This window comes from Rhincodon typus, chromosome 9, assembly GCF_021869965.1.
Source record: "Rhincodon typus isolate 14 chromosome 9, sRhiTyp1.1, whole genome shotgun sequence".
Classification (NCBI taxonomy): domain Eukaryota; kingdom Metazoa; phylum Chordata; class Chondrichthyes; order Orectolobiformes; family Rhincodontidae; genus Rhincodon; species Rhincodon typus.
Window position 1 is genome coordinate 80,754,336 of NC_063340.1, and position 24,794 is coordinate 80,779,129.

Sequence of the window (24,794 nt, forward strand, 5' to 3'; positions counted from 1 at the left end):
TTTCTGAAGAAGGGTCCCAACCCGAAACGTCGGCTTTCCTGCTCCTCTGATGCTGCCTGGCCTGCTGTATTCCTCCAGCTCTGTACTGTTCTATCCGAGCTTCAGTTTCCCACCTCCAACGGTCTAGCCGTCTCAGTTAAAGCCTCATCCAACAGATGGCATTGCCTTTGTAACCGCTCTGCACTGAAATGCCAGACCAGCTGACATATCTCCCAGTCGGGTGAGGTGAAAAGTCACATCTCCATGGCTATGTAGTGATGTGGAGGCAGCTCTGGGATGATCCTGTTTATTTCCTCTCACTGCTGGCCACGAGGCCTTCTCAATGAAACATTTTGTGATGGATTTGAGATCTCACTAATTTTCGCAATGCACGTGTGTGTCCGTCCCCTCACCTGCTGTCTTCCCAAAGGAGCTAAAGCTTTGTTGAAGGAGCTGACAGATTCTTCCAAATGTGTTATGGCAGAGTGTGATTAATGTTCTTGTGGCTGAAGATGAGTTGTCACTGTGAGAGATTCAATTTTATTTTTGCCCGTCAGTGTTGAAAGGCTAATTCTGAATTATTTGGCTGTGAGTGGGAATGACATTGATACCAGAATTAGAATGAGTCTCCAATCTAAGTTGGTAAATTCAGGCAATTCAATATTCTTTGCCCCAATCGGAATTTGCAATTAGATATTTTCCAATCTACGTTCTTCTCGAATTCTTTTTTATTCTTTCCTCATCCCCTTGACAACAGATGCATTATCACTTTTCAAACCTCTGTCAGGAGTTCAGATAGCAAAAACATCCATTTAGAAAGCGTTTTTAATACACCAACTCCTCCTTCCGCGTTTGTGCATGTTTAATATCTCCCCCTTGCTCTCATTTCATTTCTCTCACTCTTCCTTTTCCTTTCTGTCTACCTTTCTCTTAGGTTTTCCAGACCCATGCCCTCCCCAACACAACACCTGCAACCAACAACAGAAGGTATTATTGTTCCCCCTGATTCTGCCACTTTGAAATCAGTCTTTTCCCTGCCTCTATCTGCATCACTGCCATCCCCCCCCAATCCAATTCCTAGTAAAGGTGCTGGTTTGTGAGTAGTCTCAGTCAGAGTTTGACAGTTTGGTGACTCAGGACAGGACTGAGCTGCTAAGATTCACTGCAATAGCTCGGAACGACCACAGGCTGAAGCAGACCTCTCCTCAAGGTGCTTGACGGGAGGATTATCAGACAAATTTTGATACTACACCATTTAAGGGGAATATCGGGACAGGTGAAGAGGCCAACATTTTCCATCAGCGTCTCAGAATGAGGAGAGATGGTAAAGGAGGAGATCGGGGCCCTTGGAGCAGAAAGCATAGCCACTATTGGTGGAGTCATGAAAATCTCGCCAGATAGGAGAACTGAAGGAACCTCTCAGGAGGGTGTGAGGTCAGAGGAGGTTCCAGAGCTGGGGAGGCTGAAGATATTTGAAAGCAAGGTTCGTACGTTGATGCCTGAGTTATTGCCCGATAGGGGAGGCACTGATCAGTGTGAGTTAGGCACACAAGCAGCAACATTTTGGATGAACTCAGGTTTACAGTAGGTGCAGTCTGGGCAAACAGGCAGGAAGACATTGGAATGGCTGAGTCTGGAGGTAACAAGGATGTGGAGTTTGTACATCAGGAAACGTTGCTGTTCCACCTGTCGAATGTCATCATTGACTCTTCAACTCTCTTGATTCTGAAAAACATGGACTTTCAGTCATTGAGCTACAGCTTCATGACCCAAGCTCACCTGGCAGATTCCTGCATGATTATTTCCATACATCTGTTAGCATGAACCAAACCATCATGTGCTTTGAATAGGAAGATATTATCCACTGATTATTGCCTATTAACAGTACTCAGACCATTGCCTGGGGGATTAGTTAGGCAGATTACTGACAAACACAACAAATCAATCCCAAATGCTTTTATTCCTTCCACCTCACTGGAGTGCTGGTAATAAATACCGTCCTACCAGCCTTGGGCTAAACCTTTATATACTCCTATTACTATTGCTTCTGAAATGAGTTCAGCTCTTTACAAGCCTCTGAGTCTGGGAAATATTAGTGTGCATGTAGCCTCTATTGGTGCACTCTACACAGACCCCTATTCCAACATTCAAAGAGATTTGGACAACTGGTCCTATCACATGATGTGCTTGTGACAGGAACTTCCTGTCTCCCCCTTTACAAGGGAAGGTGACAAAATGAATTCAGCTACTATTGTGGAAAGGAATGGGGAACGCAAAGTTAATTCTTCATAAAAAAAATCACTCTCCTTTCCCTCTGATCATGTTTTAATGAGCAGATGCCTCTCCAATGCCACATGACAATTAAATTTTACGTTTAGGCGAAATTGAAACCAGGCTGTCAGAGCTTCCAAGTATTGAAGTGTTGTCCTGCCCTAAAATTCACCGCTGGCATCTCCACATTAAATGTCTGTGTGTGTGCGCAAACATCTCTCAGCAAATTATCCTGTGGTTTCATTTACCACCAAGTTACGCCTGTCAGACCTTCCGTGTTTGTGCATGTTTAATATCTCCCCCTTGCTCTCATTTCATTTCTCTCTCTGTTCCTTTTCCTTTCTCTCTACCTTTCTCTTAGGTTTTCCTGGCCCATGCCCTCCTCAACACAACACCTGCAACCAACAACAGAAGATATTATTGTTCCCCCTGATTCTGCCACTTTGAAATCAGTCTTTTCCCTGCCTCTATCTGCATCACTGCCATCCCCCCCAATCCAATTCCTAGTAAGGGTGCTGGTTTGTGAGTAGTCTCAGTCAGAGTTTGACAGTTTGGTGACTCAGGACAGGACTGAGCTGCTAAGATTCACTGCAATAGCTCGGAACGACCACAGGCTGAAGCAGACCTCTCCTCATCAATTGAGAAGGTTGTATTTTGTCAAACAGATTGCTCGTTTACCTCACACTGGCCTCAAAATGAAACGTCCTTGCTGTAAACTCTTTATTTTATTCTTCATTCGTTCACGGGATGAGGCTAGGCAGCATTTATTGACCAGAGTCAACCACATTGGTCACATGTAGGCCAGACCAGGTAAGGATGGCAGTTTCCTTCCCTAAAGGACATTAGTGAACCAGATGGGTTTTTTCCGACAATCGACAATGGACAATGGATTCACGGTCATCATTAGATTCTTAATTCCAGATATTTATTGAATTCAAATTCCACCGTCTGCCGTGGCAGGATTTGAACCTGGGTCCCCCCAGAACATTATCTGGGTCTCTGGATTAACAGTCCAGCGATAATACCACTAGGCCATCGCCTCACAGTGGCACAGGAGGCTATTAAGTCGCCTGAGCCTGGAGGGGTAATAGGAGCTGTTGAAGGCAAAGCAGCTTTGACATTTCTCATCCCTGCTTTGAGATGATCTGAAGTGGTCCTAATTGCCACATAGTTGTGTGGAATCAGAGGGAAAGGTGCGTTTGGGATCAGTGACATGGGCTTGGGGAGGGGGTGTGGTTGGAAGGTAGAAAATGATTAGATTAGAGTCCTCCAGCAGGAACCAGACTGGTTTCTAACATTTTCCTGTCCTTCCCAATGTTCTCCACCACGCTTTCACATGTCTGCATGAAGGGCATTTTAAAAGGGATCTGATCAAGCCTAGCCTGCGGGTTATCTGTGCTGACATCCCATTATATAGACGTGAATGTTTTTGGTTACAATTTTCCAAGTGAGGTCATCAGTGATTTTCACCATCTTTATCCCTGCATCGTACAGGGCAGGTCTGCAGCTCTTCCTTTAATGATTAAGCTGGTCCTGTGCGCCGACTGCAGATAAGGTGATAGCAGGTCCCATCGCCCGCAGACAGATGTGTCAACCTGCACCGACTGTTGTTGCAGACTCAGAGGTAATTTAGCTGCTGTTTATACTAAAAGTGCAATGCCCCAGCTCCCCTGTTCCTTCCACACATGGAAGGCTGTGAGCTCTCCTTTTTTTAATGTTGCTTTTGGAAAGCTAAGTGCTTCCCTGATTACCATAACATCCATTAGCCAAGGAAGCATCAGAGCTGGGCTTAAGCCTGAAGCACATATTTTGTCTTCCCCCCGCACCTGGAAGAAAAGATGTATGTTTATAACCATAGAATAGCTACGACACAGAAAGAGGCCATTCAGCCCATTGTATCTATGCTAGCTAAATGCAATTTAGCTTGTCCCATCCTGCCATCAGTTCCCTGTAATGTAGTCATTATCTGTGTTATGAAAGCCACAATTGCACCTACCTCCACCACACTCACAGGGAATGCATTCCAGTTACTGACCTGCTGCTAAACGAAATAGATTCTTCCTCATGTCACCATTGTTCCTTTCTCCAGTCACTTTAAGTCTGTGCTGTCTGGTTCTTAAACTTTCCGTCAAGTGGAGCAGCTTCTCTCTGTCCTGCTCCAACACCTCATATTTTGGAAGGGATGGTGCAGAGGTGCAGGAAATAGGTTGGACACGGCTGTGGGCCCTAGGTTTGCAGTAAACGATAATAGAGAGCATCCCCTCCGGCAGATTGTATGAAACAGGATATCCCTTCTGCTGTTCACAGTACACGAGGTACTTACTGAAACAACAAATCTGCTCGCAACTCCATGCCCTGTGATTCTGCAATTGGACAACATTTGCTGGATAATTCTGAGTGTGCAGAGAATTACTGCTGAGAACCAATTTAGGATTGTTAGTCTGGCTCACATTTCCATGCACCAGAAATTATAAATATTAATACTCAGAACTCTTTCCTTGCAGCCAGAGAGAGCACGTGCTCGCACTGTGCCTATTTTAACTCAACAAAATAGGTGACAGCTGTTCGCTGCTTCTTTTCGCAAAGCAAATCCTTGACCAATCAGAGTGAAATTGCCTGGTTTAAATTGTGATCAATGCCTGACAATTAACTGTCAATCTACAATAACGAGTGCATTCCCCATGACAACACCCAACCAATCAGAGTTCACTTGCCATCCAATCAATTGCCTCCAATCATGCAGTACAAATGTCAGTTTTACCCTTTTTTCTTGCAAATTGTCCTGACGAGTGCAAGACAAAAAGCTTCAACAAAACGTGTCTTTTTCTCCAGCTCAAGTTCTGTACGACCAAATGACTATTTGTGAAACAAATTGAGCCACTTTAGGTGACTGGGACTGGAGACTAGGTCCCGAGGGCACAGCCTTAGAGTACAATAGAGATGAGGAGAAACTTCTTCAGCCAGAGAGTGGTGAATCTATGGAATTCACTGTCACAGAAGGCTGTGAAGGCCAGGTCGTTGGGTACACTTAACACTGAGGTTCTTGATTGTCAAGGGGATCAAGGGTTACAGGGAGAAAGCAGGAGAATGGGGTTGAGGAACTTATCAGCCATGATTGAATGCGAAGCAGTCTCGATGGGCCGAATGGCCTAATTTCTGCTCCGATGTCTTATGGACTGTATCCCCATAAAGAGATACTGTAGCCAAGATTAAAATGGCAAGAAAATCTGAGAAGTTACCCAGCAACACATCCCTTCCGCTCTGCAGCAATCAAAGCTCATCCTAAACACTGGTGGTACGTTGCAGTTCACACAGGGAATCATGGAGTTGCCGTTACAACATGCACTTTTCCGTGCCTGTTTTAGCCTGGAACAATGGGTAGTGATGACAGGGGTTCCAGTGGCTAACCAGGATTCTTGCCCACTCTTACCCCTTGCCATTGGTGTGTCATGGACCCCTGTTGGGTCATCTATGAACGCACTTTCCTGGAGTGGGAATTGAACCCAAAGCTACTGGCTCAGAGGCTGGGAGGCCAGGAGTGGCATTGTAAGACCTACTGGCATTTTAGCACATGGCTACACAATTCCTGAGTGAGATAGTTAACTGGATGTGACCTTTCTCTAACCAACCACAACGCACAGAAGCTACAGATATAATCTTCAGCTTCTCCCTACTCTCGTCTCTAGCCCTGAACCTCTCTCTGCCAATTGTCTCCATATGAAAATTGAAGATTTGCACACGGGTTAAATGTGTCTCTTGGAAGAATGTGAGGGCAGCTTGGCTGGTGCCTATCAGAATAAATTATTCAAATTAATGCCTTTTCTCTTTATCAAAATAATTGGTTTGCAGCTTCATCACTATTTCCGTGAAAATTGTGACATTTTCTATCCCCTCTGCATCATTGAATGAATAAAGATCTTCAGAAAAAAAAAATTAAGACCTTGGGACTGAGCTGAGCTCTTTCAGGAATGACAGTGCTAATAAATGCTTCGAGCAATTGAGAAACATTCCAGTAGAAAGCTTGGATTTGTTCCGGTCTTTGATAGGTCAGGAGCCCAGAGGGGATGTCATCTGAGTAAATTTGGGTATCACAGAAATCACTCTGACCCTTACCTGTCTCCTTCAGTCTGTATCCCACTCAAAGGGGTGTTAGCATGGACTCCTCTGATATCTCTGACGTGGAGAAGGAATGTTGAGTGACTTGAACCACATGCATCGCAGAGTTTACATCACATCAACACACTTATTGGAAGAGTCAGTGCAGAACGTTACGATTTGCCTCAGTACCTCTGAGTTTGTGCTGGGAATCCCTTTTTTTTCATTCGTTCAACAGGAAGTGGATATCACTGTTTAGGACAGCTTTTGTTGTCCATTCCTAATTGCCTTAAGGAGGTGCTGGTGAGCTGCTTTCTTGAAACACTGAGTAGTCCAGGGCTATTTTCCCCTCGAACATCAGAGGCTGAGGGGTGATCTTATAGAGGTTGATAAAATCATGAGGGGCATAAATAGGGTGAGTAACTAAAGTCTTTTCCCCAGGATAGGGGAGTCCGAAACTAAAGGGCATAGGTTTAAGGTGAAAGGGGAAAGATTTAACTGGGATCTAAGGGGCAACTTTTTCACACAGAGGGTGGTGCGTGTATGAAATGAGCTGCCAGAGGAAGTGGTAGAGGCTTGTACAATTACAACATTTAAAAAGCATCTGGATGGATATATGAATAGGACGGGTTTAGAGGGATATGGGTCAAATGCCGACAAATGGGACTAGATTTATTTAGTATATCTGGTCGGCATGGATGAGTTGGACCGAAGGGTCTGTTTCCGTGCTGTACAACTGTATGACATTGCTGTCATTCTGGTGTGGGTACACACATGGTGCTGTTAGGGATGAAAGTTCCAGGATTTTGACTGAATAACTGTGAAGGAATGGCAATATATTTCCAATCCAGGACGATATGTGCCTTGGAGAGGTGATGTCCTCATATACCTGTTACCCTTGTCTGTCTAGATGGAGAGGTTGCAGATTCAGAAGGTACTGTTGAAAAAGCCTTGCTTAAAGTCTGCAGTGTACCATGTAGACAGTACACACTGCTGCGACTGTGCATCAGTGGTGAAGGAGTGAATGTTGAAGTTGGTGGATGGGCTGCCAATCAAGTGTGCTGCTTTGTCCTGAATGGTGTTGAGTTCTCGAGTGCTACACTGATGCAGGCAAACATAAATTATTTCCTCACACTCCTGACATGTACCTTGTGGATAATGTTTGGAGAATCAGGAGGTGAGTTACTTGACGCAGAATTTCCAACCTCTGACCTGCTCTCAAAGTCACGGAATATATATGGCTTGTCCAGTTCAGTTTCTGAGTACTCGTAAGCGTCCAGGCTGTTGTTATTGTCGTATTCAGTGATGGTAATGTCAAGGGGAGATGTGTAACTTTTTTGTATGATGATTTCACTGGCAGCTACTTTGCAATCTTTGTTTGAAGTGTGCCTGTGCGGATATGCGTGCAATCCAGTTTTGACTGCAGTACGTAATGCGGCAGACACATCTTGACTATTCTGATGTGGGTCTAGCCTTCCTGCTCCTATGATGCTGCTTGGCCTGCTGTGTTTATCCAGCTCTGCACCTTGTTATCTCAGATTCTCCAGCATCTGCAGTTCCTACTATCTCTTGACTATTCTGATGTTGTGTTGGCCAGTTTCCCAGAATCCATCCGATATAACCTGAATTCAGCAAACCTCAGCTGCCTGTATCCTATTGCGCACAAGCCTCACACATCCATCTCCTGCTCAGCTCATTGATCCACTTTGGCCCCAGGTCCTGCAATGTCTCAATCTTAAAACTCTCGTCCTTGCTTTCAAATCCCTCCTGACCCTTTTTTCCACCCCCATCCCTATTTCTGGGAATACTCCAGCCCAGTTACCCTCAGATATATGGTCTGCTTCTCTGATATGAACATACAAATGTATAATTGTGTTTTTTTCTAATTATTCACAGGTAGGACCTGGGCATCGCTGGCTGGCCAGCATTTATTGCCTGTTCCTACTTGCCCTTGAGAAGGTGATGGTGAGCTGCCTTCTTGAACTGCTGGAGTCCACATGCTGTAGGTAGACACACAATTCCTTTAGGGAGGGAATTCCAGGATTTTGACCCAGTGATACTGAAGCAAAAGCAATACATTTCTAAGTCAGGATGGTGAGTGGCTTGGAAGGTAAATTGCAGGTAGTGCAGTTCCCATGTGTCTGCTACCCTCTTCCTTCTAGAAAAGAACTAGAAATCAATGCCACAATTGGCATGCTCACAGCAAGCACTGTATGCAGAACCTTAGAATGACTGTATGCATAGCTGCACAGCTTAGAGGGAATGTTGCTAGTAGGAGTGGTCTGTTGGGCCCCTCATGGTAACCAAAACGTGGGACAAAACATACAAGAAGAAATATTGAGTGCTTGTGATAAAGGGATGGCAATAATCATAGATGTCTTTAATCTATGAACTAAGAAAATCAGATTCGCAGTCGTAGCCTCAATGAGGAGTTCATTGAATACTTTTGAGATAGTTTCTTAGAGCAGCATGTTTGGAACTGACCAGAGATCAGGTTATATGAGACTTGGAATTATGTATTATGACAGGATTTACTAGTGGCATCAGAGTTAAGGCACCCTAAGTACCAGTGACCACAATATGATTTACTATTACATCCAGTTTGAAAGAGAGAAGATTGGGTCTAAGACTAGTATTTTTAAACTAAATAAGGGGAACTATGTGGGCCTGAGAGTTGGGCTGCTTACAAGCTAGAAGATAGATTAATAGTGACTGCAAAGGACGTAAGGGGATATTTCAGAATACTTGGAACAAGACTATCCCTACAATAAAGAAGTATTCTATTGAGAGGACGCAGCACCTGTGGTTTAAAAAAAGTTAGGGAAAACATCAAACTTGAGGATAACGCATATAACATACAAAGATGTGTGACAGGTCAGATGATTAGTGGGACTATAAAGAACAGCAGAGAATGACTAACAATTTATTCAGCAGGAAGAAGTTAGAGAATGAGATAAAACTAGATAGGAGTGTACAAAAATAGCAAGAAGTCAGCAAGAATTTCTCCAGGTATTTGAAAGGAAAAGACTAAGTAAAATGAGTGTTGGTCCTCTCGAGAGTGAGAATGGGAGTTAGTAGTAGAATATAAGGAAATGGTGGATGAAATGAACAAGTATTTTGATTCTGTTTTCAGTGTAGTGGATACAAAAAAAATGTCCAGTAATAGGTGTAAATCAGGAGGTGGAAGAGACAATTACATTCATGAGTAAAATGGTATTAAGCAAACTAACGGAATGCGTGGTGACAAGTCTTTGGGCCCAGATAGGATCTTAAAAGCAGTGGCTAATGAGATAACGGTGTTGATTTTCCTGTCCCTAGTTGCCCTTGAGAAGGCGGTGATGAGCTGCCTTCTTGAACCGCTGCAGTCCATGTGCTGTAGGTACACCCACAATGCTCTTAGGGAGGGCATTCCAGGATATTGACCCAGCGACAGAGAAGGGACAGCGATATATTTCCAAGTCAGGATGCTGAGAGGCTTGAAGGGGAACTTGCAGGTGGTGGTGTTCCCTTGTACCTACTGCCTTTATTCTTCTAGATGGCAGTGACCATAGGTTTGGAAGGTGCTGTCTAAGGAGTCTTGGTAAATTTCTTCAGTGCATCTTGTAGATAGTACTCACTGCTGCTACTGAGTGTTGGTGGCGGAATGACTGAATGTTTTTCGATGTGGTGCCAATCAAGCGGCTGCTTTGTCCTGGATGGTGTCAAGCTTCTTGAGTGTTGTTGGAGCTGCACCCATCCAGCAAAATGGGGAGTATTCCATCACACTCCTGACTTGTGCCTTATTGATGGTGGACAGGCTTTGGGGAGTCAGGAGGTGAGTTACTTGCTGCAGGATTCCTACCCTCTGAGCTGCAGTTCACTTTCTGGTCAGTGATAACCCACAGGGTGTTAATTGTGGGGGATTCACTTTCTCAATTATGCAATTACACCTATTATATCTGTATTATTACCCAGTCCTGACAGCACGTTATTGACCTGAAACGTTAGCTCTTGCCATCGGTGTTGCCTGACCTGCTGATATTCCTAGAATTTTCTCTTCTTATTTCTGATTTTCAATATCGGCAGTATTTTATGTTTGCAATGGAGAATCACACTGATTCTGACACTCTAATGGCACTTGTGATTAATGTATTAGCATATTCCAGGCAAATTCAATTAGTCTGCATTAGGGACTGATTCACAACAAGTTGAACCTGTTATAAAGGTTGTGTAGTTGTTATGAATTATAAAAAAACAACAATGAAAAGAGGCGAAATGTGTATTTTTTAATACATAAATAATTAGGACTGAAAGATTAATGCCTCCAGTCGCACTGCACAATGTGATATTGAAATGTACGCTCCAGGGCTTAGTCCCTGGACCTGCACCAAACTAAAAGATGTCACTTTCGTTTTCTACTAGGATTAGGCTTGGAACACATGGACTGGTCAGAAAGGCAGCCCAGGGCCTGATGCTCAGCTCCTGAGCTAGGGTTTCGCACTTGAATGTTCCTTGTTGTGGACCAGACCAGACCCCCTCAAAATACATTAAGAAGATAGCCCAGATCCTAATGTTTTCTTATTTCAAAGGTAAATGTGAGGTACTGTGTTCCAGATGCAATTCGATTGGTCAAACTACTCGACATTAAGCAAGACACAATTTATTCAAACACTATTGTTAAAATACAACAAAACAAAGAGGAACTTGGAATAACTTAATTCCATTGGAAAACTTAACGGAGTAGTAGATTATTTTACTACTAAACGATAACTGTTCAAATATAGTAACATCCCATAAACACACCTTTGACCAAAAAACAAATTCAGAACCTGATTGTCTCCCATGGAACTCCTGTAGCAAGCAGAGAATCCCTAGTTTTTAGTTGTAACCAAGAGAGGGAATAACTAGCTTCCATGTGTTCAAGACCCCAACAGCAACTGTTAAAAGCTAAATGTAAAATCCCTGGTTCTGCCTGTGGGAGCTTGACCACACCCATTCAGGCTGCTTCTATTGTTCCAGCTTTCAAAACAAAATGCCCAAGGCTTCACAAGTTGTTCATCTTCACATAGACTGCTCGGCAATTGCTCCCCAATCTCTCTTTAAAAGAAACAAGGACAAAACACACTTCGTAAAGCCACAGTATCATCACATCTTCTGTTTTAGATATTGATGGCATTGTTTGGCAGTCACTGGTGAAGGATGATCCAGACATAGCCCTGAGCTGATAAGCTTTAGGCCCAGGCGGATATTTGATAGAAAAATCCAAGCTGATACTTCAGTGTAGTACTGAGGGAGTGCTGCGCTATCAATGGTGCCATCCTTCGTCAGATGGGATATTAAACCAAGGCCGCATCTACCTCCTCAAATGTGTGTCAAACCACCATGGCAGAGTGAAGGACGGGAGTTCTCCCTGATGTCCTGGCCAATATTCAGTCAACATCACAAAATACATTGGCCATTCTCTAATTGCTGATTGTGGGAATTTGCTGTGAGCAAATTGGGTGCCACCTGTCCTATATTTGTCACCGCACTTCAAAAGTACTTACTTAGTTGTAGTCTTCAGGAACTTGCTGAATTTCTGAAAGGTGCTATGCAAATGCGAGTCATTTGTTAACAATGGTGCAGAACTTGGGAGAGATATTTTTATTCCAAAAGTCAGTCATAATAGTGAGAACGTTCTGTGGAGCTATTCCAGACTCACTTTGGAAAACAGGAATAAATGGGAGAACTTTTCCTTAGAATGTACTTGAATGGGTTTATGGAGCTGATGACAAAATGGATTGAGTGTACTCTGTTCAAGGAGCAGCCTTTCCCCAGTCTATCCTGTCATGTTTCTGCAAACACAGAGCTCACTATTGTATTTGCATACGGTAAATCTGCTTAGTTTCAAGATGAAAAATTGCTTTCTGCATGGGAACAGCTCAGCCAATCAGGGCCAACTCGATCAATGCCCTTTTTCCCTGTAGTATAAATTACTGTGAATGTTTGAAATTTTGCATTCTTGCATTTGTCCTGATGAGTGCAAGACAATAAACCGTAAGAATGGAGAATGAGAAGGGTTATGTGATCTCCTGTCAAAGTGATTCTCATTGAAATGGGACAAGCAAGAAGACTTGCTCTAGTAATCTTCTTCTCTCCCTTCTGCCTAGCTTTCCATGCGATCCACATTAAGGTCACTACTAGTGTAAATTCACTATCAGCGTGTTAGTGTTGTTGGCCAGTCCAGCATTTGTGACTCATCTGTAATTGCCTGTGAATTGTGCAGCATGCTGAGCTATTTCAGAGGACAGCGAGAGTCGCCCGCTTTGCTGTGGGTCTGGAGTGACATGTGGGTCAGACCAGGTTAGGGTTCCCCTCCCGAAATGACATCAGTGAACCAGATTATTTGTCATAACAATCAGTGCTAGTTACAGTCACTGTAACTAGTTTTAAATTCAATTAATTGAATGCTTTGTTTAATTCGACCTGCACTGGTGGGAATCAGTGTTCCCAGAGCATTAACCTGAGCTTTAGATTTCTAGTCCATCATCGGACATTACCATCGGGCCAGCGTTGCCCCCTGTTGATTGGAGGAACAGGCTCAAGGGGTAGCTGTGATCATTCCTGCCCCTGGTTTCTGATGTTTTCATGAGGGAAGAATGGTCTAAAATCTGACAAATTGCAGCCTTTGTTTGCATTTTCCGAACTGGAAGTTTCAGTTGTGCCATTTGCAGCATCTGTGGTTTGTGAACTTTCCTTCGGACTTGTTGTGCTGTGTGGGGACAGCTGCTTCGTGTTCGTATTTTGTGTTTAATCTACTACTGAATATTGACTAGCGGAGGGTTTTATGACCACGATCAGGTTACTCTGGAGAGTCGACTGTAAACAAACATCCTCAAGTGGCCTCACAGAGACCATAAAATCCTTGTTCTCATTAATAATGTGTTAGTAACAGCTCGTAAGGCTTCATTTTTCTTTCTGTTTCCTGTCGTTATCTTTGCATAGAGCGTATCCTCTGCTGGCCATATGTCCTACCCCTCCCCCGCCCCTTAAAGGAAGGAGCTGAGAGGTAGTGTGAGAGCTGGCCACATGAAAGAACTGTTCTGGTTTGGGTTTACATCCACGTGTCGTGTTAAATGGCGGCGTTTCTGATAAATTTGGCTGCACTCCCTCTTTCGGACAGTGTCCTGTCCATCCAGAAAATTGAGACCGGCCTCTGTTCGCTGAAACCCAGCAGAAACAGAAAAGGGTCTCAAAGTATCTTGTGGAGATTTCCATGACATGTGTCGATACTTCATAGAGTCATACAGCACGGGAACAGACCCTTTGGTCCAACCAGTCCAAGCCGAATATGTTCCCAAACTAAACTGGTCCCACCTGCCTGCACTTGACCTGTATCTCTCCAAACCTTTCCTACTAATGAACTTGGATGTCTTTTAAATGTTGCAACAGTACCCGCATCCACCACTTCCTCTGTTCATTCCACATACAAACCAACCTCTGTGTAAAAAACGTTGCCCCTCGTGTCCTATGTAAATCTTTATCTTCTCACCTTAAAAATATGCCCCCCTACTTTTGAACTCTCCCACCTGGGGGAAAAAAACCTTGGCTATTCACCCTATCAATGCTCCATATGATTTTATAAACCTCAATAAGATCTCCCCTGAACCTCCCATGCTCCAGTGAAAAAGATCCCAGCCTATTTTTATAACCCAAATGCTCCATTCCCAGTAACATCCTGGTAAACCTTTTCTGAACCTTCTCCAATTCAATATCCTTCCTACAGAAAGGCGACCCCGCAATCCAATGGCCTAACCTTGTGATCTAATGTAGCATTTTGAGCTAGGGCACCGTCCCTTCACTGTAACTAGGTGAAAATCCTGGAGCACCCTCTCGAACAGCACTGTGAGTATACATTCTGCCCAAGTATTACAGTGGCTCACCACTACCTTCTCCTGGTCATTTAGGGATGGCCAAAAAAAGTTGCTGGCACAGCCCACATCTTGTGAAACAATTAAAAAGTCAAGCAACGACATTCAGCTTCGACAGAATCACAGGAGGGTTACACATTTGAAATAATTCACAGCAGTTTCAGGTGCTGTTGAAGTTTGTTGCTTTTTTCCAGGGGCAGGACGGCAGACAAAGGAGTCACCTGATGTGTAACTGTGATCAAGCTGTTATGGTGACTCAGATGTCCAACATGAAACAACCATGCACCTTGGAAGCGTCACAAGGTGGAATCTCAGTTCCACAAGCGTGAATCATCAGGTTACAGAGAATATCACCTGATGTTCCCCGCTGAGCTGGAGCTCCCACCCACCACATCTCCCAATCCTGGATAAATTTCTGGCTCAGTCTCATTTGGATGTTTCGACATGAGCGAGCCAACATTGGCAGGAAATTAGGAGGCACGCTGCACTATGTTATTGGGCACCAGCCTTGGCCCTAGTGCTAAAAGAGAAATAGCATTCTTCTTAATTTTTTTTAACTCTTTCTTCTGGAATGTTTACTGACCAACGTTGCCCTCTTCCACCACCTTTAGATACTGGAGGCCAGGGACTTGTGGGTAGCCTTGGCATGCAGGGTTTTACCAACTCACGCTCTGAGATAGTTTAAACCACTCAGCATTTACAAGTCACTGCCCTATGCCAGGCCATTTTGAGTGGGCACAACTTGCAATACCAGAGCTGCTCACAGGATGGCAGAATCCATGGTACATACAACACAGAAACAGGCCATTCAATCCCAACTTACCCAGTCTAGTGTACATATTCCGCATCAACCTCTTCCCTTCCCAGTTCACTGAATTCAATCAGCATGTCCCCTTCTATTCCATTGACTATGTCTATGCCATTCCTTCCACTATTCCACATTCTCACCCATCCCTGGCTGAAGACATTTCTCTTGTATTGCTTGTTCTTTGATTTCTCTGGCCCAGGCTCAGCTGGCCAAAGTAACACGTCCTGAATCTGCTTTAGCTGGAAGAGAGTTCAAACCCCACATTGACAATACCAATTTGATCCATACCAGCCAACAGTCTCCCATACAGTCTGATGTGCTATACCAACACCCAGTTAGACAAGCATGTTGTATTCTGGATCAATGGAGAGTGCTGGGAGAGGCTTCAACTCTCTTTCCCTCACGGAGCTGACCAGGAATCTCTCCCAGTCTTACAGCCTGCCATTGGCATGTGTTGGAAAGGTTCACAAATTGACACTGAACCTGTTTGGCCACATTATGAACACACCTTCCTTGATCATCAACTACAGAGAATTGTGAACACAGCCCAGTCCATCATACAAGCCAACCTTCAATCCATTGACCCCATCTATTCTTCTACTGCATCGGAAAAGCAGCCAACATAATCAAAGACCCCTCCCACCCCGGTTATAATCTCTTCCAACCTCTTCCATTAGGCAGAAGCTACAAAAGCTTAAACACACAGACCAACAGATTCAAGAACAGCTTCTTCCCTGCTGTTGTTAGATTTCTGAAATTTCGTGTTGACCTCTGCAGCTGTAACATTGTAGTCCTGGCTCTGATCTATTACCCTTATGCACTTTGTATGGTATGGTCTGCCTGTACTGCGCACAAAACAAAACTTTCCACTGTACCTTGCTACATTGATGTAAGTCAATTCAAAATCAAGCCATCAAGGCCTGAGGCGGTATTTGAACCCAGGGCTACCAGCTCAGAGACAGGGATGCTGCCACTGTGATTGACAGAATTCACAGGATGATGTGATCCCCGGCAGGACCAGTATGTATTGGCCATCCCTAATTGCCTTGAGGAAGGTGGTGGTGAGCTCCTTTCTTAACCTCAGGGTACAGGGGTACCCATGGGGTTATCAGGGAGTGTGTTCCAGGATTGTGACCAGCAATAGTGAAGGAATGGCAATCCGTGTCAGGATGGTGAGTGGCTTGGAGGGGAACTTGCAGGTTAGTGTTTCCATGAAAGCTGCTGCCCTTGTCCTTCAATTGGTGGAGATCACAGGTTTGGAAGGTGTTGTTGAAGAAGCTTTGGTGATGTGTTGCAGTGCATCTTGTAGATAGTACACACTGCTCGAGGCTAAGGTGCAAATAAGCTTCAGAGCTGCCTGAGCTGAGCTTTGACAGTGAATTTGCAACAAATTTTAATAAATTTCTACTATATTGACAGTCAGTGCAAAGGAAAATATCATGTGACATGGATTCGCAGTGCAATCTGTTTTCTTGAACAATTAAAGTGCCTCTTGCTATGATTTTGATTGTGTTTCAAACCACTTAAAATGTCCGTGAAAACGATGTCAAAAATTGCACGACACCAGGTTATAGTCTAACAGGTTTATTTGAAGACACAGGATTTTGCAGTCTCGCTCCCTCACCTGAACAAGGAGCGAGGCTCTGAAAGCTTGTGTCTTCGAATAAACCTGTTGGACTGTAACCTGGTGTTGTGTGATTTTTGACCTTGTCCACCCCAGTCCAACACCGGCACCTCCACATTGTGGAAACGATGTAAGCTCCACCTGCTGTTGTGTGACTCTGATCGGCTAAAGACCAGCCTGCAGGGGGTTTGTGGTCCAGCCTGTGGGTGCGGGTAAGGGAGGCTGATGATAGGAATCCTTTGGCCTCTGCCTTGAGCCCGCTACCCTGTTACAGAGCTTCAAGCATGTTATCAGTCGGGTCTGCTCCCTGTTTGGCCCGATTTTGCGCATGACACAACAGACAAAACCTCTGGCCAAAATGGCGGCAGCCTGTTGTGTCGCTGTGTCCAATTGTTCCTGTGAGCAGCTCTGGTATTGCAAGTTGTGCCCACTCAAATTGGCCAGGCGTAGGGCAATGACTGGCAAACGCTGAGAGGTTTAAACTATCTCAGAGTGTGAGTTGGTAAAAAGCCTGCATGCCAAGGCCACCCACAAGTCCCAGGCTTCCAGTGTCGAAAGGTGGTGGAAGAGGGCAACGTTGGTCAGTAAACATTCCAGAAGAAAGTAAAGCCTGGCTGCAGTGTAGCCTTCCTCATCACCCTCCATTATAATGCTGAGGGAAACATCAACTGCATTGAAGCAAGGCCCTTTGTCACACAGCTGAGCAAGGCCTATTAATGATTCTGAAGAAACATGCCTTATTTAGCCACGTTAAGCAATGGTTTGTGTCAGGGAGATGTGTTAAAAAACAGATAAGTCCGATCAAGGCTTGTGATGAAGGTTGTTATTATGACAGCTGGTTTTATATCCAGATGTATGATTACAATTAAGTATCTCTTCCAATAAAGTGACACTACACTTTGTTCCTTGTGCAGCTAAAGTGGTTCGTGCACTGTAATTATGTTTATCCTCCTCCTGACCACTGGATGAGACCACAGAGATGGTGTGCCTGTGGGTGGTCCTGGAGCAAGTTAACAGAGAGCTGTTTGGAATATGGCAGGGAGAGGTTGTATTTAATTTGGATCACGGCTCACCTCATGGAATAAACTATTGGACTTTGTTTTAGATCTTCTGTTCTCTAAACAAAACAGGTCATTTTTTTCCAAAAAAAATGGTGCGATAATTGTACGAAGACTTTGATAAGCCAACATTAGCACCAGTTAACTAGATGGTGGGTTGGCTTACTTGGAGCAAACTTAAATGTAAAACCGCTTTATCTGAGTAATTTGTTTTCATATAAGGATTATGCTAAGGGAATATCCTTATTGTAAGATGAGATCGATACTCTTACGGGTGAACAGTAAGAGGCTATATTGAACGGAACTATATACAGAGAGGGCATCATACCTGGATCCTGACAAACCCATGTGATTTGATGAAAAAATGATCGTTCCTTTTGTACATGCTTAGTAACTGCACCACAGTAAAGGTATATCATACAATCCTTAGGCCCAAAAAAAACTGTACAGAGATACTGGACTGAACTTTTCATCCTCCCAGCTATTCCCCTGGCTGGGGTGTTTGAAGGTGCATCTTAAGGAGGGGTTGGGTGAGTTAGGAGTCAGGGAGTCCACTAAATTGTCCTCTCTTCATAAGACAACTTGTTCATTCCAGGTATCAATTGAGTGGATCTCCTCGGAACTGCCTGCAAGGCATCCACATCATTCCTGGGATGTTGTCAGGGTTGGAGGGTTTGAGCTATAGGGAGAGGCTGAATAGGCTGGGACTATTTTCCCTGGAGCATCGGAGACTGAGGGGTAACCTCATGGAGGTTTATAAAATCAAGAGAGGGTGTGGATAAGGTGAACAGCCAAGATCTTTTTCCCAGGATAGGGGAGTCCAAAACTAAAAGGCATAGGTTTAAGGTGAGAGGAGAAAGATTTAAAAGGGACCTAAGGGGCAACTTTTTCACACAGAGGGTGGTGCGCGTATGGAATGAGCTGCCAGAGGAAGTGGTGGAGGCTGGTACAATTACAACATTTAAAAGGCATCTGGATGGGGATATGAATAAGAAGGGTTTAGAGGGATATGGGCTAAATGCTGGCAAATGGGACTAGACTTATATAGGATATCTGGTTGGCGTGGATGAGTTAGGCCAAAGGATCTGATTCCATGCTGTATAACTCTATGACTCTAACTGTTTATGAAGCCACGTAAGTAAAAGAACAGGGTGCAGCAGAGTGGGATTAAAAGGTCAAACTTTACATACACTGGCACAAACATAGGTTTACATTATGGTCTTCCCCAATATTATACATTGCATCTCTCATTCTGTCTACGTGACAGCCTTCACAAAGCTGCATGACTGTTCCAAAACTCCCAACCAGCAAACAATATCAAACAACATAATTTTAATTGAGCCCACTTCATCATAGTGATTTTTGAATGTGAAAATTGCACCTAAAATCATCCACAGCATCTCTTCTTGGCAATATTCTGCTCGAAAATGTAGAGTGCGATCAATATCACCATATTCTTCCTTCTCGTGTAAAATAAATCTGTTACCACAAGATGCAGAATGTTAATACGTTACTTATGCACAGTATTCACTTTTCAAGGTTAATTGTGGAGGGAGTGAAAGCAGAGGCAGGTTCAAATTGGGCTATATTTCACTCGTCTTGGTCACCCAGTTTGCACAGCAATTCTGTCGAATCCTGACTGGGAAACAGTCAGTGGAGCTGCCTCAATCCACAGGGCTGGCTGTGGGTTGAAGATTCAGGTTAACAGTGGGCAGAAATGTGTGAATTGAGCTGTTGTGCTGGTGGACTCTCTGCACTGTTAAGATTGCAGGAGCCAACGTGAAGTCCTGTTTGTCTGACCAGGTGTCTGGCGGTCCTTCACTGAGTTTTGTTGTAATATGAGACTTTCCTTCTTGTCCATACAGGTAAAGTGCAACTGCTTCACCATCAGCGATGGGGAGATGCAAGAAATTGGTGTTGGCCTCTATCCCAGGTACGTTAACTGGAGCCTGGGGCAGCTCATGCTGTACAGGCCCTGATGCTCAGCTTCAGCATTGCCTTGTCTGAATCCTCCTCCAGACATAATCAACACTGTTTTCTCCGACTGGCAAATCCCGACTTGCCGTTTTTCCGGAGAGCGCGTGCCTCCACTTCCGTCTGCTTTTTCCCTGCCACCGCCGCCACCAGCCCCTTCCAGGGACGCTACATGAATGCAGGTGGTTGTTGGGTTGACGTGCCTCTGCTGTAGGGCTTGGTCACCTTGCCCCAGACCATTGAATCAATCGATGGAGATCGTTCAGCCCATCATACTTGTACTACTCCCTCAGTCTCGTTGCCCTGAATGGAGCATCCTGTGTGAATACACATTAGGTTGTGAAATTTAGGAAACTTTGTCAAAACTCTGGCCAGGTTTAAAACTATCCCTTTTCACTGCTGACAATCGAGGTTGATTCAACATTGTAAGTGCAGTCTCTATAAGGTGTATTATCAAGAAAGTGTTTTTAAGCAAACGAAAACTAAATTAAACACATTCTCTTGGGATTCCTGGTATTCCTCCTTATATTTTGCAGTTTAGAACTTCATCCCCAAAATTTGACATCATCCCTTTGGTGTCTCACATCCAAATGATTTCTATAAATAGAAAACAATTGAAGTACAGTACTGATCCCTGGGGACAGCACAGCCACTAAGATCCCGCAAACATTTGTTTGCATCCAGCCTTTGCTTTCTGCCTTTTTTTCCCCCTTTAATGCCAAGGGCTTCAAGCAGTTGCTGATTAAATATTCCCCAGTCTGCATCTGTGTCTTACAGCGTTCCCTCCCCTCCCAGTGTTTTAGGAAAGCCTTTTGGTCCCTCCCGATCCCTGCAACCTCCAGTCCATTTCCCACAGAACCTTTACCCACCCTCCACTGATATTGACCTGCTTCTGACGTTTACTCAGAATCTGATCCACAAATCTCCACCGCAGGGAGTTCCGTCGGGAATACAGTCCAACTGTACCCTGTGGAGGTCACCACTAAGGTCCCACCTTCTCCGCCTCTCCCCTGAGCCGAGGCACAGTGACCCTCAGGTTAAACCACCACCATTGACTCTCACTGATGAGAGAGCTGCCACATGGTCCACTGGGACTACACCTTGCCTTTACAGTGCCTCGTCTTGTGCTGTCCCATCTTCCTTCTCCTTCCGCCTTGACAGCACTCACAGTGGGCCTGCTGCTCTGATTGGTGACTCTTCCCTCTTCCCCCAACTCCCTCTTCCCCTACTTTCCCTCGTCTCTCACCCCCACCTCGCTCGTCCCCTACATCCCCCAACCTTCCTCCCTCTTCCTCTACCTCTCCCGCCCCCTACCGCTCCCATTCGGTCCCTAACCTCCGCTTCCCTCACCCACTGCTATCCCACCCCTACACTCCCAGATCCTCAGGCTGCCTGGTTAATGCTCCTAGAGGTGACATCTACAACTGACCTCCTCCAGAAGGATGGTGCCCAGTGTCTCATGGGAAGATGGTGCCCAGTGTCTCATGGAAAGATGGTGCCCAGTGTCTCACAGGAAGATAACGGCCAATGTCTTACCATGCTCCATTGCTCCTCCAATTTAGCACCTCAGAAATCAGCCTGATGTCAGGTTCATGACTCAAACAGAGCTCCCACCCAGTGTGTCTGGCAACACAAAGAACAGGGAGATCCTGATAGTCCGATCTCTCTCAGGGTGCAGGTGGGTGGGGGGGTGGGAGGTTTACAAGTCTGAGATGCAAATGGCCTTAACTGTTGTTTGACAGAAACCCATCACAAAACGTGTGTTTAAAAGTGTATGGAAGGCACAAATATAGAAGGATTAGGAGCAGGAGGAGGTCATTCAGCCCCTTGAACCTGTTGCACCTATCAATAAGATCATGGCCAATCTGATTGTGGCCACAACTCCACTTTCCTATCCATCCCATGACGTTCCTTGTTTACCTGTCAGTCGGATTCTTAAAAATATTCAATGACTCCACCTCTATTGCTCTCTGGGAAAAAGAGATCCAGAGCCTCTTGACCATCCAAGAGAAAAACATCTCCTCTCCAGTTAAGAAGGAGACCACTTATTTCCAATCTGTGTTCCAAGGGTTCAATTCCTGGCTTCTCAACCTTGCCTCTTGTATAAGTGTGGTGACCCACAGGTTAAACTCATCACCAGTCACCCCTCTCGCTAATGGGTGAGCAGCCCCATGGTCCTGTGTGGTCATGGAAACCTTCATTTAATTCGGTCTGCTCGTTCTGTGGTTGGTGCTTAATACCTGCATCTGCCCAGTCTGGGAAAACAAATCACTGAGTATATTTTAAGAAACAGGAAGAAATGCTTCTGAAGGTAAAGTGGGATCTTTTATATGTGTGAGAATAGAACTTTTGGAGTACTGTGTACAGTTCTGGTCACCCTGCTATAGGAAGGATATTATTAAATTGGAGATAGTGCAGAATCTGATCCACAAATCCCCACCACAGGGGATTCCGTCAGGAATACAGTCCGACTGGAGGGTTTGAGTTATAAGGAGAGGCTGGGACGTTTTTCCCTGGAGCGTCGGAGTTTTGTGGGGTGACATCATAAAGGTTTATAGAATCATGTGGGCATAGATAGGATGAGTAGCCATGGTCATTACCCCAGGGTAGGGGAGTTCAAAATTCGGGGGCATATTTTTAAAGGTCATAGGAGAGAGATTTAAAAGAGACCTGAGGGGCAACTTTTTCATACAGAGAGTGGTTCATGTTTGGAATGAGCTGCCGGAGGAAGCGGTAGATGCAGGTACAGTTACAGCATTTAAAAGACATTTGGACAGGTACATTAATAGGGAAGGTTTGAAGGGTAAGGGCCAAATGCAGACAAGTGGGACTGATTTAGTTTGGGGAACTTGGTTGGCATGGATGAGTTGGAATGAAGGGTCTGTGTCCGTGCTGTATGACTCTAAGACTCTGTAACTGTATAACATTCCTGCTCAGTGATTTGTCCAGGAAGTTGTATTTCTGTGAGAGAGAGAGCGAGAGACAGAGAGTGAGGGGTGTGTGTGTGTTTGCTTCTGCAGTAGTCTGAGCTGGTTAAATTGAGGCCCGTGTTAAGAAAGCAGATTGGGCAGGAATCCAGAGAGGGCGAGAGAATGTCTCTGTGAGGAGTAACATGAGCTGTCTGACTAACACATGCCAAGTGTAACCGTGGGGAACAGACTGGGCCACCCGGATGGAGCTGCCTCTCACTCCAGCAGCTGGGAGCCCATCACCCAGTGCCAGCATCTTGCTAATCAATCAGTACTGAAACTGGCTGAGGGCAGCAGGTTTCTGGAGAGCTTGCAAACTGAGGAAAGAATATTGGCAACGAGAGGCAGTGTTATAAGGAGCATGAATATGTTGGACCCAAAAACATGGTTTTGTGGCGGGATTAGGAAATTATCGCTCGCTTGCTTCACCTTTCGACTGGACATCGAGGTCTTGTCGGGTTAGGGGGATGGGGGAGGTCAGGAAATTTGGAAAGTGCCGGGGACAGAAATGCTCTGGCAGCAAGTAGGCAGTGTATGGTGAAAGGTTCCCCACCACTGGGCAGCTGAGAGTGGCCAATTCCACCCCCTGGGTAAGGGTCTCTCCAGAGGTATATAGCCCCTGTGTCCAAGGAATTTGTCCGTGTGTATTGAGACAAGTGGGAATTGGTTGAGTCTCTTGGTGGCTGGTTGGTGTTTGTACATCTTTATTGTCAGTTTTCTTCCAGTTTGGCATGTTTAATGTTTTTCACAGTCCTTGCATGGTATTTTGTATATTGTGTTAGTTTTATTGGTTGTGGGTATGGGGTCCTTTATGTTCGTTAGTAGCTGTCGTAGGGTGGTTGTTGGTTTGTGGGCTACCCTGATACCTAGCGGTCTTAGTCTTGTGGTCATCTCTGACATGTCTCTGATGTACAGTAAGGTGAGCAGTGTGTCTGGCCGTGTTGTGTCTTGTTGTGGTCTGTCACAGAGGTAACAGCGGATTGTGCTTTTTGGATAACGATTTCTTTTAAAAACTGCGTGTCAGTGCTCCTGTTCTGTTTTGCACAGTTCCGGGTTGCTGCAGTGTATTATGGCTCGTTTGAATAATGTCCTGATGCAGCTCCATTTATGGGTGTCAGCGTGGTTGCTGGTATTATTAAGTATCTGGTCCATTTAGTGTGGTCTTTCTGTCTACACTGGTCTGGAGTTCCCCACTGTTCTTATGTTCGAACGTTACATCTGGGAAGGGTAGTCAGTTGTTGTTCTCTTCTCCTTCTTTTGTGAATTTTATTCCGGTGAGGATGTTGTTTATGTGCCAGTGGATCTCTTCTAGTCTTGTGCATTTGATAATCATGAAGGTGTCGTCAACAAAGCGGATCCAGAGTTTGGGTTGGATAGTGGGGAGCGCTGTCTGTTCTAATCTTTGCATTGCTGCTTCTGCAATCAGTCCTGGTATTGGGGAACTTATTGGTGTTCCGTTGATTTGTTTAAATATACAGACGTTGAAGGTGAAGTGGGTTGTGAGGCAGAGATCCAGTAGTTTCAGGGCGTTGTCCTTGTTGATGCTGTTGGCGTCTTGGGGTGCCTGCCTTCCTGATTCGTCCAGCAGTGTGGCAATTGCCTCTGGCTAGGTCGATGTTTATGGATGTAGATAGTGCTGTTACATCGAAGGATATCATTATCTCGTCTTTGATGATGTTGAGGAATTCTTGGGAGAAGTGGATGGAGTGGGTAGTGTTGTCAACTAAGTATTTCAGTTTGAGTTGTAGTTCTTTGACTAGTCTATATGTTGGTGTGCCTGGTAGTGAGACAGTGGGTCTGAGTGGGACCTCTGGCATGTGTATCTTAGTGGAGTCCATAGAACCGAGATGTGTTGGATCCCTCTGATTTCATTTTTTTGGTAGTCCGTCTTGCTGATATCTCCAGAGTTGTGTAATTTCTTCAGGTTTGTTGTAATCCAGGTCTCAGCAACATGTTCCGGTTACAGCCGCCATGTTGTGGTTACAGCCGCCATGTTGTGGTTACAGCCGCCATGTTCCGGTTACAGCCGCCATGTTGTGGTTACAGCCGCCATGTTCCGGTTACAGCCGCCATGTCCCATTTACAGCCGCCATGTTCCGGTTACAGCCGCCATGTCCCATTTACAGC

The 24,794-nt window shown here is 44.9% G+C and overlaps 1 protein-coding gene across 1 annotated transcript in view; it reads left to right on the forward strand.

Moving 5' to 3' along the window:
* Positions 1 to 24,794, forward strand: part of smyd3 (SET and MYND domain containing 3) — a 674,587-nt gene that overhangs the window by 539,423 nt on the left and 110,370 nt on the right. Inside the window, exon 6 of the mRNA XM_048601439.1 lies at positions 19,590 to 19,657. Within this exon, the coding sequence (XP_048457396.1) occupies positions 19,590 to 19,657 (68 nt within the window). The remainder of the gene's footprint in view (positions 1 to 19,589; positions 19,658 to 24,794) is intronic.